This window comes from Cuculus canorus, chromosome 2 (assembly GCF_017976375.1).
Source record: "Cuculus canorus isolate bCucCan1 chromosome 2, bCucCan1.pri, whole genome shotgun sequence".
Lineage (NCBI taxonomy): Eukaryota > Metazoa > Chordata > Aves > Cuculiformes > Cuculidae > Cuculus > Cuculus canorus.
The window spans coordinates 117,869,254-117,889,001 of NC_071402.1; the positions used below are offsets into that span (position 1 = coordinate 117,869,254).

The following is a 19,748-nucleotide window of genomic DNA, read 5'->3' on the forward strand; positions in this document are numbered from 1 at the left end:
TTGGAGCCTTCTCTTCTCCAGGCTGAACAACCCCAACTCTCTCAACCTGCCCTCGCATGGGAGGTACTCCAGCCCTCTGATCATCCTCCTAGCTTCCTCTGCACCCCTTCCAACAGCTCCATATCCTCCTTATGTTGAGGAAGCCCAGATGGATCACACCCCTGGCTTTTCCCGCGTTCCCCGCTGCGCTCACCCCATCGCAGCAGCGCAGTGCGGAGCGCAGGACGCCGCGAGGCACCCGCCCGCGGGCAGAACTACAGCTCCCGGCAGCCGCGGGGCGACGGGGGCGGGGCCGGGGCCGGGGCCGGCGGGTGGGGCCGGGGCCAGGGCTGCTGCCATGGCGCTCGCCGCCGCTCCGCTCAGGGTCTGCATCGTGGGATCGGGGAACTGGTGAGTGCGGCAGAACGGCGGCACCGCGGCTGCCCTGCCCGGCGCTGCCCCGCCCGGCCCTACCCCGCCCGGCGCTGCCCTGCCCGGCGCTGCCCTGCCCGGCGCTCCGGAGGGGTCGGCGCTGCCCGCGGGGCGGTACGAGAAGTAGCCAAAAGGGTGAAAAATCTTTGGTATAAGCCAAAGTAGAGTTAAGTTTCGTCTCAGTCAATGTACTTTTTGAAAGTTAGACAGCATGTCCCTGGGATAGCGGGTGTCCCCTATAGCGGGTTTCCCCTACAGCGTGCTTTCCCTATGGCGAGTTTTCCCTATGAAGGGTTTACCTATGGTGAGTTTATCTATGGCGAGTTTTCCCTATAGCGTGTTTTCCCTATGGCGAGTTTTCCCTATGGCTAGTTTTCCCTGTAGCGAGTTTTCCCTATAGCGAGTTTTCCCTATGGCGAGTTTTCCCTATAGTGAGTTTCCCTATAGCGTGTTCTTTTATGGCATATTTTCCCTATGGCATGTTCATTTATAGCATGTTCATTTATGGCGTGTTTTCTATAGTGTATGTTTCCCTGTAGCGTGTTTTCCCTATGGCGTGTTTTCCCTATGGCTACTTTTCCCTGTAGCGAGTTTTGCCTATAGTGAGTTTCCCTATAGCGTGTTCTTTTATGGCATGTTTTCCCTATGGCATGTTCGTTTATAGCGTGTTCATTTATGGTGTTTTCCCTATGGCGAGTTTTCCCTATGGCGAGTTTTCCCTATAGCGTGTTCTTTTATGGCATGTTTTCCCTATGGCATGTTCTTTTATAGCGTGTTCATTTATGGCCTGTTTTCTATAGTGTGTGTTTCCTTATAGCGTATTTTCCTACAGCGTGTTCGTTTATAGCGACTTTTTGCTATAGTGACTTTTTCCTATAGCGAATTCTTTCGTAGCATCTTTTATTTATAGCGTGCTTTCTTATAGCATCTTTTCTTAAAACATGTTTTATTTATACCATGTTTTCTTACAGCATTTTTTCTTATAGCATATTGTTTTCTTTCAATCTGTTTTTCCAGATGCTGTTCATTCTTTGGAGATGAAAACATCCTGTGTGAAGCATGATCTGAGCATAGAATGATAGAATCACTGGGTTGGTTGGACAGATGTGTGTTCTTCTGTAACCTTGGAGCGACCTTTCAGTACCTGAAGGGGACTACAACAAAGCTGAGGACTGTTTACAAAGGCTTGTAGTGAAAGGACTAGGGGCAATGGGTATTAACTGGAGAAGGACAGATTTAGACTAGACATAAGGAAGAATTTCTTCCGCATGAGAGTGGTGAGGCACTGGCACAGGTTGCCCAGGGAAACTGTGATGCCCCGTCCCTGGAAGTGTTCAAGGCCAGGTTGGATGGGGCCTTGGGCAGCCTGATCTAGTGGGACAATGCCCATGGCAGGGGGGTTGGAACTAGATTATCTTTAAGGTCGCTTCCAACCCAAACTATTCGATGATTCTATGATTAAAATTAGTCCTTGGAAAGGAATAAATATGTATAAGATCTCTGGGAGAATATATACACATGCACATGGGTGGGAAATACATTCTGTCCCCAGCTCTCGTCTCACTGCACGTGATGGATGGAGATTGCTCCCCCATGATTGCTCCCGAGCCCTAATACAGGATGCTTGGTTTCTAAAACTCCAAAATGAGTCTTAAATGAAAGTTTATTTGCTGGCATTTTTGGTGTCAGTGGCACACTATGTGTCACCTGGCTTGGTCTGTGGTGAGGTTTTGGGCACAATTGTGTGGTATGGATGGGCTTGATGCCAAAAATGCCAGCAAATAAACTCTCGTTTAAGACTCCATTTGGAGTTTTAGAAAGCATCACCCTTTAATCAGGCCTGGGCCACATGAGGGAGCGATCTCCATCAATCACATGTATGAGACAAGAGCTGGTTACAGAATGTATTTCCCGCTTACTTGCATATGTATAAATTTTCCCAGAAGTCTTATGCATATTCTATTGCTTTCCAAGGAGTAATTTTAATATCACTATGAACTTCACAACAAGCAGGTCTCTTGCTCATTTGCAGCTGGCTCCAGCTCTCTGTCGCACCTTGCATTTGACATAAAGACTGCAAACAGAGGTGATTATAGAAGAAGGCACATCTGTTCAGCACAAATCATACTTCACACAAGGTATTATCATTTCCTAAAGAACAGCATCTGGAAAAACACTGAAAAATCATGCTGTAAAACCCCATGCTGTCATAGGGACATTCTGTCTAACTTTCAAAAAATACAGTTACTTGGATGAAAACTTTACTTTAGCTAAAATCAAAGTATTCCACTTTTTGTAATGGTTACTACTTCTTGTATTAGACTTCTGCCCTTAGTCTCCCCCGGAGGTGGAGGAGGGAGAAGCAGTGGCAGAATCGAGCACTGTGTTTTGGTATGCTTGTAGGCACCCATCTGTTCTGTGCATAAGTTATTTTAGGGTATTTTTATCCTGGTATTTGTTGTGTGGTTTGTACAATGTCAGGTGACGTAGATGTGAAAGATGCTGAATGTTTATTTTCAGCAGGTCACGGCTAACCAGGCGCTGCCTGTATGGCTTCTACACAAGTGTTGATTGGGGTTTCCTGTCTTAGCTCTCTCCAAGGCAGTTCAGAGAAGAGTTGTGAGAGGCTGTAGTATTTGAAATACCTTTTCTTTTTCAAATTGGTTTTAACTTTAGTTATAGTTATTAGACTTTAAATTACTGTTGTTAGACTTAAATAAATTTACTGTTGCATCCACTGAAAGCAACGGATTTACTGATCTTTTCTCTTAAGAGGAGAATTGTGTTAAAAATGCTTTGTGTTGCTTCTTCAATATCTCTACCGTTTTTGACCACCCTGGATCCCTATTTGCAATTAATAATTTAGGTACAGTGTATTCTATAAATGTATCTATACAGTTTGTCACTTTAATCACTAATGCTAAGCATATTTTATTTCTGATAACATTCTGTTTTTTAAGGCTAAATCTAAATTCAGATGAATTTGGTGTAGAGCAAAGTACTGCGGTTTATTAAACAAAACTTAGTAGCCTTTTGTCAAGATGATCCTAGACTTGTTGCTCATCCCGGGGCCCAGCCCAGCAATTGGCTTTTGGTGCTGTTTTGCATAGCTGAAACATCAACAACTACCAAATTGTGGTCTTGTTTGTGATGGCTTGGAGGGAATAGCTGAACATTTCAGTGCACCACCTCTTGGTTTCCTATCTTGTAAGATGGACAGAGAGATACTGTGCATTGCAATATGTCAGGAGGAAATTATGCAGCTAGACCTCTCTATCTTTTAGTATTGTTGCTATTCCTCCATAATTGAAATCTAGCAAAAAGTTTTGCAGGAAATTTGACTGCACTTATATTTGATTCACTGTGAAACACACTTCCAAAAGCAAAAGGATTTGTAGATGTTGCCTACTAGCAATAACCACATGCATACACATTTTGGTTTCACCTGATTGGATCAGTTCAATAACAAGAAAAGCTCCTGCCTAATGGGATGGATTTGCGTGGCACAATGCCCATGTCTGTGATGCTGAGAGAAAGAGAAAATGTTATTACCTAGCATCAGCTTTTTTCTTTCTTTTGAGGATGAAAGTATTCAAACAACTGATAGCTTATTTCATATGTGACAGCAGTGTGGCAGTTCTTTTGGTGTCAGGAAAGCAAAAACCAAAGTAATCAAAATCTTAAATTTCAAATGATTTGATGTGCAACATTTCTCGCATCTTTTCCCCTTCCCCCAAACATTTCTGAAAACAGGAATTCTTGGAGAGGTAGGTGATTTCTTCCTCAGAGTCTAAGGGATGCCAGACACCAAACTCTGCCTGCGAAGAGCACTGTGATTCAATTGTATATAGAATCATAGAATCGTTTAGATTGGGAAAAGCCTTTTAAGACTGTCAAGTCAAACCCTTAACATTGTCAAGTTCATCACTAAACTAGGTCCCTAAGCAACCATTGAATTAAATAGGACTTAGATTTGAATTGTGTACCTGTGTGCACGTAAGTGCCTTTTCGAACTAGTGCCTGTGGTCCTAAAGTGGAAGCATTTAGTGTTCAAAAGCAGGTACATAGAAAGAAATGGAAGCATTTAGGTACATCTCATTATTGATATTTTGGGATTATGTATTTTTGAAGCCTGGATTGCAGGAGTGTGTGACTGGTGTTGCCTAAATTCTAAGCATTTAAGTAGTTGAGCTGAGTGTGGAGATTTAGTAGTTCTTATTGAGCAGTTAGCAGTTAGACTGGGTGAACTTAGAAGTTCAGAGGCTGTGGGATTTTGGGCTCTGTGTGAGATGATTCTGTCCTACACGTGCCAGTAACTGTACGGACATCTTTGCCTTTCTCACAGCCCTTTAACCTATATCTGGGACAAAGCCAAACCTGCTAAAGGGGCTTGGCAGGACAGAGGGGTTGAACCAATCACCTTGGGTGATAGATTACTTCCAGTCAGACCTGTTTGGTCGGTTTGCTGTGGGGGAAGGTCACCTTAACAATGAAGTTGACTTGGCAAGGGTCACTCAACACATGATATAAGATCATGGGACGGGACAGATGGCCCACAAGGCACCGAAGAGGAGCTGTGCTTTTTGCTGGCCTTGCCCATTTAGGGTTGCTGAGCTGGTGGATTCGTGATTGTACTATGGCCTTTAAGAAGGAGGATAAAATAAGCCTTTTTGGATGTGAAGAGAATATGCTTTGGGAATATGACTTGGAGCCTCAGGATTCAAAGATGGTGCCTGGATTCAGTTAAAAGATTGCAAGCACTGCCTCGGACACGTGCTATAGCCTGCTTTTCTGATAACACTAGCAGGGCAGGTTAACAAGGTGTACATGGCCAGAATTTATTCCTGTCTGTTTTGCGAGAGCTAGTTGTTAATAAATCTGATTGCCCGACTTGAACAGCACCCATAGAATTTGGGAAGAGATAGGAAGTTCCTGAGACAGAGGGGTTCATATGTCTAGGAACTTGCTGTAGAAAAATGGGATGTAGACTTCGGGGCTTAACTGAAGTGATTTTATAGGGACAAGTGGTAGCGCTAGAGTAAATATTATTTGCACTTGCATTTTGTGAGCTGCACTGGTGCTGGTATTGGGACAAGTTGAGTTTCTGAGTTTTGTGCTTTTAAAGTTATAGGGGAAAAGCAGACAAACTGTGACACACAATGATTGGCAGGAGGCAAAGTGAGTGGTCTTGCTCAGTGAGTGTCAGAGTTCTTCAGAAATGTTAAATCAGCGTATGAGATGGCATTTGGGCATAACTTTGATACTCCTTGCAAGGAAGAGAACTGCTATTTGGCACACAACTACTGTGTTCTACTTGAGTAGCATTAACCATTCCTCAGAGCATCTCGAGTTAGGGTTATGAGAAAATCTTTCAATATGGTTTTCCTTTCACTCTGTTTTTTCTTGTGTTGCTGAGCTGCTGCAGGCACCAAGTCTTTCAACCTATCTCATGCTAGAACTGTTATTGCTAGGAATAAATTGGCAGGAATTCCCATTCCTTTGCCTTGTGATGTGTCAGGAGTATACAAGATGAGCCAGACATTCCAGTAAATTATTTCAGAGTGCATACTGACGAGTATTAAGGCACAGAAGAGAATATAGGCTTGCTTGTTGGATTAACAGGTGTGGGGAGTTGGTATTTCACCTTGCATGGAGTGATCTTGGACTCTGTATCAGTTGTTTGACCTTGCTTTCTTCAGTCCTTCCACAGTTGTTGCAACATAACAGGAAACGAGGAACCGGAGAAGCCAATGAGGAGGATGTTCTTGAATTCAGGAACTAAGACTAGACCAATCTTCACTTTTTTAAATCCTACATTCAAAAGCTGAGGAAAAAAAGACAGCTAACACATTTAAGTGTTAAATAGTAATGCAGTTAATGTCTCGCTCAAGTAGTACAGGCTGCCAAACGTTATGCTGGCAAACTGTTTGAAAACCGCTGTGGGACAGTTGCTGAATCGGTTATTTCTGTCTTTCTCTATCAACACAAAGCACACGGAATGTGCACTGAAGTTCAAAAGTGAAGATAGTGATTTACCAGTATCCAGACTTTGTTTATAAAGCTGCAATACTAAATATGCTTTTGTTCAAGGAACTCAAAGCACTTTCAGAGAACACATATCTGCATTGTGTTGAGTGCAATTCATACTGTTTGTGTGGATCTGAAATGTGGGGGTTGAGCTGTTGAGTTGTCTAGCATCACAGCAGAAACCATGCATGCAGATCAAGAACAGGAGCTTGATAAGAGCTAGCTGACAATTAAGGCTTCTGTGTCACTTCTGAACCCAGGGGACTTTGTAGTGTGTCAAATGCTATTAGAGAAATAAATTCCAGTCTTTTAAGACATACAGTTGTATGGTTTAACTGCAGATCTACTTAATAGACTATAATTTTTTTCTGCCAGTACTTAGAGAGTGACCTGAGGCTTGTGATAGACACGTCTTTAATGCAGCACGAGTTATGCCATATTAAAAGCTCTTGGAGGAGAATGAGTTTATTTGTTGTAGTTGCCAGCTATGAGTTTATTACAAACAATGCCCATAATAAATGTAGGGGAGAGCGTGAGTATAACTGGATTTGTAAAGTTAAAGTATTCCTAGCTCCTAATAAAATGTCCCATATTCACACTCACAAGCCTCGGATTGGTGACTCTGTGTGTTTTTTCACATACTTATGAGGGTATTTTTCAGTCTGCTTAATAGGTTATCAATAATTATGCAGCCACATTCTTGTCCCAGGAAAGGAATTTATCTTAACAGGCTTTATGAAATTGCATGATTTTCTTGCATGTAGCACTCCGGCTAGGAATGGAAGGGAAGGTTGTGTTTGTTCCTCTTGCATTTAGCTTCAGTACTTCTGATTAATTTCATTGTTTTTAGAGATTTGGGTAGTAAAATTGATCACCGCTCTACAGCTTTCACTGTATGCTCTTTTTGGGGAGTGAATGAAGCTAACGGTATTTGAATTGTCTGCCTGCAGATTTAGAGGATGCCGTTGCAATAGTGAGGTTCTGTGAGGTTAGCAGCATAACCATAAAGCTTACAACTTATGCAAGATACAAATGCTTTTTGCCTTTAAATGCTTATCAGTATTGTACAGCAATTGATGGGTCAAGCCATCTCAGCAAAGAGGGTTTCCTGTTTCTTAAAGGTGAAAAATAATCTATTTTTTAAAAATTGAGCATGTCACTCTTACCACTGCTTTGAAGATATAATCAATTTTGTTTGTGGAAATACAACCCTAACTCTCACTGGCTAGCCAATATGCAGACAAAATAAATAAAGATGTTTTCAGTCAATGCCTCAATCTGACCTGCTCTAGATATATTTCTTTGAGAGGAAGCAGCGGTATGAATGACTAGTGTATTTTTCCACTTGTTTTACTAAATAAAAAAATGCTACATAGTAACTGGTCTGATAACCTATGAATTTCTGTTTGTTTTGAAGACAATCTCTTTCTCCTGGAGCAAAATATTCTCTTTTTGAATATTTTTGGGGTTTTTTTCCTGCAGGGGTTCTGCGGTTGCCAAAATAATAGGCAATAATGTAAAAAAATTGCAAAAGTTTGCTCCCACGGTGAAGATGTGGGTCTTCGAGGAGAATATTAATGGAAGAAAACTGACAGATATCATAAATAATGAACATGAAAATGTGAAATATCTCCCTGGACACAAGCTGCCAGATAATGTGGTAAGGCTCAGAAGCTCGATTCTGGTTGTAGAGCAGAGGGAATATTGCTCATGCTGTGAACAGAAGTAGAAATTTATTTTGTTAACAGCTTTAGGGTTTTGAAGTTTTTAATATTTCAGACTGTATGCAATTTTACTGATGAGATAAGAGACTTGAACAAGTAAAATTATGCAGTTATGGAGGTAGGTAAATCCAAAGCACTGTAATCTTTTTTTTTTTTCTCTTTTTTTTTTTTCCCTTCAGTCTCACTGTTGTCTTTGTGTTACTTCTGCTTCTGTCTAGGGAAGCAAATGTGAAAATGAGGACAAGATTAACAGCTATGACCGCACCCATTAGAAAAAAAAACCTGGCCTGAACTTTGGAAGAGAACTGGCTGTTAGTGAGAATTGAAGGGATTTCAAATACTCTGAAACTTTTATAAAGTATTACAGGATGAGAGCTAGGGAATTTCTTTAGCAAACTGCTAGCAGTTTGCAGTTTATCTGGTTCTCGGTTACATTTCAATTATGTACAGTAGATCAGTGTGTTAGATGTAGCATTGCTATGACAGAACACTGAGACTCTATCTGTTCTGTGTTGGTGTAACACAATGGTTGGTGGGCACATGGTGGCTCTTGCCCCAAAAACATTATAGGAAGAGACTGCAGTGGCTAACAATTCAGTAGAGATGTTGGGCAGGGAAAACATGAATTGCCATATGTCAGGTTTTGCTTTAACAATAACACTGAAATCCCATTTCCCTAGCCTTCGACAGGTTTGGTGTTTCTACCTTCCACTGCCTGGTCATTCAGGTTTGTATCTTTATCAATAGGTCGAGCTTATTGCTACGTTTTAAACATAAGTATTTATTTTAAAATGATCATCAGGTGTTAGGAAAAGTGGAGTCTGGCAAGAAACTTCCAACACAGGTCACTTTCTTAAAGGGTAAACAAAATTTATGACTACAGAGAAAGAGAATATGAACTAATAAGTGTAAGAGTCCCAGAGAAGAAATTTGAGTGTCTAAGGAACTACGTAAAGGAACTAATTTTCTACATGCAAAAACTTATAAAAATATTAAATTATTTTGTCGAAGAGAAGGCAGCTTCTTGTTTTATATTTTCTTGCTGAAAGGATTTGTTCAAATGTTACAGAACCTTTGTATTTTCATTGCAGTAACAATGCAGGTGGCTGTGAAGATTGCCCTTTCAAGACATAAAGTAGCTTGTTTGAAAGCTTAAATTCATTTGCTTTTCTGGGAAGTCCATTTTTCTACTCATTTTCAATGATGAAGAAATTATGAAGTTTGTAGCATTGAGTGTTAAGACCAAGATGTGCTTTTACTTGACAGGTAACACTTGTGTGTAGGGTTAATTTTAAGAAGTTATGTGGCATTTCTCTCCTGTAACTACACAGGTTGCCGTCCCAAACCTTAATGAAGCTGTACAGGATGCAGACTTGCTGGTTTTTGTCATTCCTCATCAGTTCATCCATAAAGTCTGCGATGAAATCACAGGACAAGTACCCAAGAAAGCACTTGGTATAACTCTCATAAAGGTATAATAAATATTATGCATTAATAATTGACAATATGTAATGCAGTGTTCTAAAACATGATAGCTTGTTATTTTGGTTTGAAAAGTCTCTTTGCACTTTGTTGTTCCATTAAACTTATATGTAAGACAGGAATTCATCTCAGTCATTAGTGAGTTATGGGATGTTTTATTTTAGGTTAGCACTTGCAGGAAGAGGAAAATGAGGCTGTTCACAAGGCTTCTAAAAAGAAAGAGGGAGTAAATATGTTTTGCACCACCGAGCTTTCTAATCTTTTCATTGTTGTTTCCAAACTCATCATTAGATGAAGAACAGAGCACAAGCATAATGGTTTGATTGTTAACGCACGTCCCTCATGCTGAGTTGATCATTTTAAGAACTGCTGAGAGAATTTCATGTGGCTGAGAGGATGGTGCTCTTGTTCCTGTCAAATATGTTGCAACAAGAAAGTCTAGTTTAGCATGGCCCATAAAAACAGTTAGAGCAGAGGAAACGGGGAGCAGAGGTACAGGAAGTGTTTTGCTGAAGTGTTTCTAGTTTTTGTGGCAGGAGAACGTTTAAATGTGGATGGACTTCTCGTTTAACTGCAAAGAATAAGCTGTTCCTGCAAGGAATAGAAGATACTGATTTGTTGTTGCTTTGCACTTAGTTCAGAGTACAGTTTTCTCAGCACACATCCCTTTGTTTGCTGACATTTCTGGAAAATTATACATTTATGGATCTGTGTTTAAAAAGGACATGCCTCCTGCATTACTACTTACTGCAGACTTGTTTCTTTAGTTTGGCTAACTAAGCCTGTCAAATCTGTATTGCTTTGTCAGTGCTGACCTGATACATTGCTGGCTTGTATGAAAAAGTAATGCTTCCCAAGTGCACGTGCTGCAATTTGTAGAAAAACTTTTCATATTGTAGGAGGATAAAATGAGGCAGTGTTAAAAGAGCTAAACACAATAGTATCGAAACCACACAACTGTCCTAGATGCCCTTAAGTTTATTGGTTTTAAGTTGTCTGTTTATGCTTCTGTTTATGCTCAAGATAAACTGTGTTCTCCTTTAATTTGCTAAATGTGATTTATGTTCTAATGTCCTTAGTGGTACGAATAACTGTAGTGAGATCAGAAGAGTGATTGAGAATTTATGTCAGCGTATCTGAAGTCAGAATGTGAGCCTGTATTCCCTTGGGATTACTGCTCTGGATATTGATTACTAGTGCTTTAGTGAAGTGTTGATTAATGTCTGTGTTTAAAGAAAAAAATAAAAAGGTGTCGGTGTGTGCTTGTCTTAAAAAAAAAAAAAAAAAGTCAAAATCCCAAACAAACAAAAGTACCCCAACAAAACAAAAAGCCCTTACTTAGTGTAGTGTGAGTAAAACAGTGACACGTGCCTTGCAAAGCAGAGTTCATTACTAGGCAGCTTCACACTGTCACATTGCATCAGTAAGTGGTCTTTCAAAAGAAGTGGTGTGAGGCCCCTTTTAAATTTGTTTCAGGAGAATGCAAAGTACCTTCTAGCTTTTATGAAAAGACATAACTGTGCGTCATTAAAATTATCATTTAAGAAGTAATGGCGGAGATTTAACACAGCTATGAGAGTCAGTAGTAGAGGCAGGAATACATTCTATCCTCTGCTTTTGCAGCTTCTTTATGCATGCTGTTTTCATCAAAGTCATATTTTTAGTGGTTTCATTATGCACAACACTAATGCTAGTAAAGTGTCTTGTGTTAAGTTTGGCAGTTAAAGTGCAGTTCTGCTCCGGAAAATATCATTAGTGGGACATCTTGTTTTTGTGCTTTCTAAATTGCTTGGTAAGTTAGCAATGTGTCATCTTTTTGTCTTTTTTATCTTTTTTTATTCCTTTTTTTTTGTCAGTCCTATTTTCAAGCGGAGCTTAATATCTGCTAATAAAACTGAGTCTTCAGGAAATGCAGATATTTGTCTGTATTGAAACATTTGCATCTGTGTTGCTTTACATACGTTCTGATCACTGATGTGTATGAAAACCTAACAAATCGTGTGGGTCAGGGGAGGGGAACCATATACAACTTAAAGTGTGGTACAGCAGTAAGCACAGGAAGCAGGATAGATGAAGGTCACTTAAAATCCTCTTCAAGCAGTGTCCACATCATTCTCATTTTCATCTCTCTAGACACAGGCCCCAGGGATTGCTCTGGCAGGCATGTTAGGATGCCAGCAATAAGACCACAGAACTGGACTTTGGTTGCCTGGAAACTGTTGCTGCCTAGTGGAAATTCCCATGTTGGAGCCTTGGTGTTTTGAGGAAGGAGTAGTGTTTGATTTTTCTCCTGTCATCATTCAGTATTGGATTTAACTCTGCAAGAATCAGGTGCAGCTCTCCTTGACTTTGTCAGAAGTTGCATCTGTTTCACAGTGGGGCTAAATTTGGCACCTAAGCCTCCTTGATCTCCTTTCACTTGGATGAATAATTGTTGTGTACATATTCACATTTCTGGAGTTCTTCCCAATATGTGCATGCTTTTCTGTTTATTAGTTTCCTGCTTAGGAGGAGGGGGCCTGCAGTTATTCTGTGGGGACATTTTTGGCACTGTGAGGGAAAGATACAACACGTATATATGTGCTTGCTTTCAGATTCTTTCCATATGGCTTATTAAAGAGCTGTGCATTAAGTGATACAGATGGAAAAATAATGCAGAAATTCAAACACTGTTGTCTGTAGTTTAATTGTCTGGTTTTATACAGGCATTTCTGCATGTTTCTTGATTGCACCATGTTATTTAAGGAATAGCACCTCTGATCTGTGGAAATGCAAATTGCTGCGGGCCTGAAATGTCACTGCTGACAACATGAAAAAGTGTATGTGTGTATTACCTGCTCTAGGTGAGCCTGCTTTAGCAGGGAGGTTGGACTGTATGATCTCCAGAGGTCCATCCCAACCACTACCATTCTCTGATCCTGTGATATGTCTATCTGAACATCGTAGGGGGTCACACTGTCTTTTTGCTTTTTGAATCCTAATTCAAAATTACCGATCCCAAAAGTACCAAATCCCCAACATAAAGAAAATAGTGCTGTGTAAAAGGTGGTATACTGTGGGAAAGAAGGGCCGTTTCAGTACCTTTTCTGCCATGCTCCTGTTCTGAAAACTTAAAAGGAGCCTGCATTTAGCAGGCTAGGAGAAAAAGAGGTTTGTGAGAAGAAAGTGGTCTCATTTGGAGTTATTGGTTCAGGCTACCTTATACATTGCAGCATTACTCCTTGGGGTAATCCTATTTCTGCCCCTACTTCCATGCTTTATAAAGGGTGCATTATAAATACAGATTAAAAATATCCTTAGAAGCTAGGCTATTCTCAGTTGTTCAGCTTTCTACGTATCTGTGAACAACTGTTCCATTTGTAATAGTATTCAAAATGGTTAAACTGCGTTTGTACTAGTAAACGGTTGCTGGTATGGTACCCAAGGGAATCTGTCTCTGATGTTTCAGTTCCAATACCTCTTCACAAAACAAGTTGTTGAGATGTCACTTTGTGAGTTTTGGTGCAATTTTAAATCCAAGCACAGGCCTGATTCACAACTGATGGATTGGTGATGCTTTACTGGTTTTAGTCAGGATACGCTGATAAGCAGCTGAGATTCTGAACTAATAAAGCTGAATATTCAGCACTTGTTAGAATCATATCTATGATTGAGCATGGAATAGAAACTGTTACTACCATCAATAGTTTAGTCCTAATTCTCAGGATGCTGCCTCCTATGAATAGAAGTCAGCTTGGAGAGGTCACAATGATATCAGAAGTTTCACCAGCAGCAAGTCTGTCATCTTTAGTCTCAATCTGAATAGGCCTTGTTGCAGTTCTCACCCGTGAACAAGACTAACTCTGATGTGCTTTCTTCTCTACTGCATCTAATGAATGACTTTTTAGTAATTCCATTTAATGTTGGCTGCAGGGAATAGATGAAGGCCCAGAGGGACTCAAACTGATCTCTGACATTATTCGAGAGAAGATGGGAATAGACATCAGTGTGCTGATGGGAGCTAACATTGCCAATGAGGTGGCAGCAGAGAAATTCTGTGAAACCACAATAGGTACTGTTTCTAGTCATAAGAATGTTTGAAACGTGCTCCTGTCCTCACAGTTGCACACCAAATAGTTCAAATTTTATTGTTTTCAACACTAGCTGGCTGTTATTAGAAACTGTTGGGTGGTTCTTTTAATGTTGAATTTCCTGGAATGTTTACACTTCCAAAAGTATTAAATAATACTGGGAATAAAGGGAAGGAGAGTTCAATTTTACCTAATTTCACTAGAGCTGTGACCTTAGCAGGTGAAATACTAAGCATGCTTTTTATTACCTTCTACATAACAAACTGACTTATTTCATTACTGTGCTTAAGATTTTTCTTGGATGTGCATGGCTTTGTATGGATAAATGATACTCTCTACTGCAGGTTATGGGTGTTACGGTCACAGATGGTACCTTTATGCATGTTTGGGTTGTTGTTTTTAAAGTATCATTATCTTAATTTATTTTAATTTCTCAGAGTAATTAGTTCTACCAAAAGCTAGACACGGTTTTAGTCCTGTGTTGTTGCCTGCACGTCTTTGCAGCACAAAGATGTGCCAAGTCTTGGATTTCACACTGTCTAGATAGGGGGGGGTGTGTGTGTGTGTGTACACGTTCGGGTAGCCATACATAACAGCACAGACTTCATGATGGTTTTTTCAGTGCTAATTTTTAGGTTTGTGCATTTTTAGTTTTGTGCATTTTTAGTTTTGTAACCTCTCATCAACAGTTTTGCATTAAACTTATTTTTGACCAGCTGAATTACCTTAGAAACATTTGTCAGTAGCAGCATGCTCAGTTAATAAAACATCCCTGATATGCCTTTATCAGTAGATATTTTTCTGGAATGCGTGCCATAAAAAAAAAAAATGGTAGAGTTGCAACTACTGTATTTTTAATTCCCCTTTGTTTTATTATTAACTGTACTTTTTAAAGGGAATTATCAAAAAAAAAGAAAGCGTACAGAGAATTAATGGACTTGTTATTTAGAATCTGTTGCTGAGCAGGCAATGAATTATGAAGAAATCCAGAGTAACTCAATGCAGAGCTTTTATGTGTGATGTGGACATATCCTTAATCACTTAAAACAGGAGTCTGTTTAGAATGAAGATAGAACAACCTTATCTCTGCTTTTAAGTGTTTTGACTTACACAGGAAAGGCTAAATAACACTCAGATAAATCATTCATTTTTTTCACCTTCCTTTCTCTCTCTCAACAGGCAGCAAAATCTTGGAAAACGGCCTTCTCTTCAAAGAGCTCCTGCAGACTCCAAACTTCCGAATAACTGTAGTAGATGATGCAGATACTGTTGAGCTTTGTGGTGCTTTGAAGGTAAGATTAACAAGCTGTTGGTACACAGATAGAATGGTGATCCTTGTAGAAAAAAGAGAGGGTATTTTCATTTAAAGAATTAAGATTATTGTGCTTTATATAATATATAAAGCTGCTACATAACTTCTGGAAGAACCAGACGGGAAATTAAGGAACAGCATGTTCCGAGAGTTGGCTTTTAGACCCTTGTCTCACCATCTCCCAAGCTCTCTTTCTACATCTTTCACTTAGCTTTCAAACAGTCGTGAAAGAAGTGTTGATTTCGTCTAACTGATCAACATATTTCTAAATCCATTCTAGCTCCCTTTTTCCTTATGCAACAATGTGTTCACAAAAAGAAAGGGAGAAAGAAGTTGGGGTTAATCCTTTGTATCTGACAAAAACTATTTCCCTCTTGTTTACACAGTGCGAGCGCTCATGTTGTATATTTTTGTGGACATACACTGCATAAGGTTCCTGTGGGTAACCACATAGAGAAATGACCTGAATAGTAAAAAAGATATTTCAGACAGTTACTCATCTGGAATGTTTCTGGTAACAAAAATTGGTGCTGACAGCAAGCAAAGGCTAGCTAAAGCATATGCTTATTGCTATTTTTTTTTTCAGGCTAATTTACAGGCGATTTGTGAAAGGAAGGCATTAGTCGCTTGGCAACCTGGCCAGTAGAACGTAGTTCACATTATCTTTGTCACGGAAGTGTTTCTGATGGGTGCAGTGGCTTAAGAGATAATTCGACTTACCTTTTAATTTTTTATGTTTTGGATTATTATGTTTATTGCTTTTGTTTTCACTTCTGAAATTATGTGCAAACTACAGCATTCACTTGCAAAGCTACCAAGCCAATGAATGATGTCTTTGAGCTAAAGAGTTCTGATTTTCACGTAATGGGAAGTAGATTGATGTAATGGCATAATTTTTGGCATACTGGTTTTCTTGGTAACTTTGTCTTCAGAGATGTCATACTGGAAGTCCTGAGAAGGAGGAGGTCATGGGTCTGTGCACTGGGCTAATGGGATACACTTTGGTGTAATCTGCTTTGGACTTGCTGTATTTATAGCAATTTCTCAAGATTGTGGAGCTCATGCTTTAACTTCCACAGCTATTACTTTAAAATGCTGTGGTGATGTGTGAGATTATCAGGAAAGAAATTCCTGTGTATAGACCCACAAAATTAATCATAAATTTTACAAATTTATTTTTCTTTGAAATCTGCTCAGCCTGTTGTTTTCTGTCTAGTTTAAATTCTTTCTTGGTAAGAGTTCTATCCCAGATAATTTTTATTCCAGACAAATCTTGTGAAAGGGCACTAGACATGAGTGTGCCCGTCAAACTGAGCAGCTAGTCAGCAGACGCTCAAACTCCACGGTAAAGGTCCAAATCAGGCAAGATACCAGTATCTCGTTGGAAGCACAGAAGAAATTAAATACACTGTTGTTCTTGACCTGAAAAATGTACTGAGGTATTTTCTCTGTAGCCTTGTTTTGTTCCTCCCTCCAGCTTCTTTATTCATCCAACAGACCAAACTCTCTAGTTGCGTTCCTAAAAAGCTGTCTGTATTCTGTGTACTCTGGTCATTTTGTATGGATTGCAGTATAGTTCGTTAACTGAATTGAGACTTGGAAAGAAACGCATGGTGTGAGCTCTAAACAAAAAGCGTATTAAGGATAGGCTAACTTGTTTAAAAATACAATGGATTTCTTGCCTGACTAAAAGGCATGAACTGTTAAAAAGTGGCATAGATCAGGCAGGCTAGTATAGGTAATGTGTTTTCAACATACAACTCACCTTAATCTCAAAGGAAGTTTTATTAAAATTGTATTTTTAAAAGTAATTTTTCACTTAAAACCCTTTCTATTTTAATCCTAAATCTTGTGCTGACAGCACATAAGTAATTCCTGAGCTGTTTTTAACTCGAACATGCAAAATTTTATTAATGCATTGGGAACACGTAAGCCTCTAAAAGAAAATAAAGAACCTAAAACTAAACAGATGGATATGTTTTTATTGCCTATGCAAAGCAAAATACAAAGCTTGGATGTGAATAGTGAAATGTAAACTTGAGCTTTTTTCCTCAGAAGTTGTACATTTTTTATTATTAGGAGAATTGTTTGCTAAGGGTAACAACAAGCACTTTGCTTTTTTATGATTGATCTGATAATTTTTGTAATAAAAATATGAAAAATAAGCATATTTTCCTGTGATTTGAAGCTAAAGTGTAGCGTCTATCAGCTGCCAGTTACTTTATCAAACTTGGAAAGTTACTTCATAAAAAAATAGTAAAAATAAGCAGTATTTAATCTGCTGGAAGGAAGAAATTCCTATTTCAGAAGATGACGGTGTAATGTTATATGAAGAGACAGGTATAAAAAGAGAGATCCTACGCTCTTTCTATAGCAGCACCAATTCAGAATGTCAGCAGTGTCACTGCAAACTACAGCTTAGAGGACACAAGTAAGCAGGCACACCTGCTGATTTTTTGGATGTGGAAATAGTGAAAACAACTCCTGTATTGGTATTTAAAGGATGAGAAGTAGTACACTAGGAGAAATGGCATATTCTCCCAACTTCTGCATTTTTCTATAAATACCAGCTTGGGAAAAGGAGGCTTTTCTGGTATTTCTGGCATAATAGGCTAGATTTTGTTAAAAGCCTGTACTTACCTTGCTCTTTATTTCTGCAGGACTTTCTAAGCAGGGTTGATTTTCGATTTGCATCGTTGTGTAAAGATGGGGAAAAGGTACAGAAGAGTAACAGAGTGCTCTAAGTGCAGCCTTCCCTCACAATAATGATAATTTTAGGTTTGAAATTCATTTTTTGAAGCATATTTGAATTCAGTCTGTAATAATAGGTATTGCAGCTGGGTGATCATGAAAGAATATGTGCTTGATTGCTATTTATATACATGTATATTTTGAATATCCACTTCATTTACTGTATTTATTTTTTATGACAATGGGCTGATGGAGATGTATTGAAGTATAGAAATCAGCACAGTGAAACTGCAGCCTTGTATCAGCCTAGCGGCTGCCTGAATAAACAATGGCAGGCACTTTACAAAATCTGACGATACTGAGGAAGAACAGCTGTCAACTGTAACTTGTTGGCTGTAGGAATAAATAGTGCTTGGTGTGTTCTTCTCTATTGGATTTTTTTTCTTTTGAGGACTGAAGCACATTTCACATTTATTTGTTGACCTTTTCGAAGGGTTGAGGTCAGATATTAACAGACTTAAAAACTGGATAGTTAAGTTTCAAGGTGTCCAGTTGGTTTTACAGGCAGTGTGACCGCAGGCCACTTACAAGTCCTACCTGCCGTCTTCCAGGCGATGAAGGAGCCTTCCTAGGAGGTTCTTAAAGTTTATGACACCACTGTGAGGGTAGTATGTGCAGCTGTGCATACATACGGATGTGCTCCTGGATATTTATGGATGTGATACTTCACAGACCCAGGGTTATCATCACTGAAGTGTCCCTAGTGCCTGCGCCAGCGTGTGTGGCTTTAAAATCAAACAGCACAGACATGAGGCAAGGCCGAGATGGTGTATAAACCTAGCGGCATACGTGAGAGGTGATACAAACATAGTGGGTGTAAACTGTTCTGGAATCTTTTACCCACTGCAGTGGTGACAGGGATGAGTGTGAGGGAAGAAGTGAGAATCTAATCGTTGGACATGGTAAAATGGCCATGCACCAGGTGCCAGATGTATTTGTTCTGGGCTCTGGAGAGTCAAGCTTCCTCAAGTGGCAAGAGCCAAGGATGAGACAGGGGTGAGACAGGGGTGACAGTTACTGTAGGAAGGAAAAGGAGCAGCAGCTGTGGTTGCCTTTCAGATTGCTTCAGGCCCACCTTTAAATCTTGTGGCTCCAGCTTAGCCTTAAGCAAAGAAATAAGGATAATGATGATTTGTTTATGGGGTTATGTAAAGCAGTGTGATTACTTACAATGGTCGTCCTGCAAAGAGTGTTTAGGCACTCGCTCTTGGACAGTCAACCTAAATACTGTAGAAGTTGATGGTGGTAATTACTCTTTCCTGAGATTAAATGGAAATGAAATCCATTATTTCTACTAGAGTTTGGCAGGAGCGAGCAAGCAGTTTATGCTTAACCTCTATGATAGTCCTGCTGTTACTGTCTTTGATTTGTTGAGTCTTCATTTGATCTCTCTCAGCCATGATACGAATCAAGGAGCTTCTCCATGTGTAAGTAAGAGGGAGAGCAGGCTGTGCTGAGCTGTGATGCTACCTCAAAGAAGGCTGGATGTCCCAGGTGAATTGACATTTCTGTTTAGTTCTCTAAGGGTACACTTAACTATGGAAAGGTAATGGTTGCCTCAGAAAAGGTCTCTGAAGTTGTCTTCATGGTCACACCACAGATTCGCTGTAAACAGAGTAGGACAGTAAATTGGATATTTCTGAGCACTGACTGTAAGAGAACAATCTGTCAGCAAAGTCTGCAGACTTGTTAATCTTGGCTGCTTAGTCGTCTGTTGACCTTGCATTAGTGACCTCTGGGCATGTTTGCAGCAGGTCATGTGCAAGTAAAGGACACTTTTTGCTCTGACATGTACTGTGAGCACCACTTGGCATCAACATTTCTTTACCGGAGTGTAGCTTCACTATCCAGGTGATAAAGCAAGTCCAGTCCTTGCTCATGTTCTAGAATAACTAGGACTAATGCTAGCTTCTGGATAGCAGGTCAGCTAAAGACTCACCTGTTAGCACAAAGTATTTTAGTAGCTTAGAA

At 39.8% G+C, this 19,748-nt stretch overlaps 1 protein-coding gene across 2 annotated transcripts in view; it reads left to right on the forward strand.

The window, feature by feature from the left end:
• Positions 1-287: 287 nt before the first annotated feature.
• GPD1L (glycerol-3-phosphate dehydrogenase 1 like) overlaps positions 288-19,748 on the forward strand; it is a 28,651-nt gene continuing 9,190 nt past the window's right edge. The window contains exons 1-6 of one of the 2 annotated variants that reach the window (XM_054059684.1): positions 1,472-1,502; positions 2,444-2,549; positions 7,921-8,098; positions 9,494-9,634; positions 13,557-13,695; positions 14,894-15,006. In XM_054059684.1, coding sequence (XP_053915659.1) covers positions 1,487-1,502; positions 2,444-2,549; positions 7,921-8,098; positions 9,494-9,634; positions 13,557-13,695; positions 14,894-15,006 — 693 coding nt within the window. In that variant the 5' untranslated portion in view covers positions 1,472-1,486. Of the gene's footprint in view, positions 391-1,471; positions 1,503-2,443; positions 2,550-7,920; positions 8,099-9,493; positions 9,635-13,556; positions 13,696-14,893; positions 15,007-19,748 lie in introns of those variants that run through there. The other variant, XM_054059685.1, reaches the window with a different exon arrangement.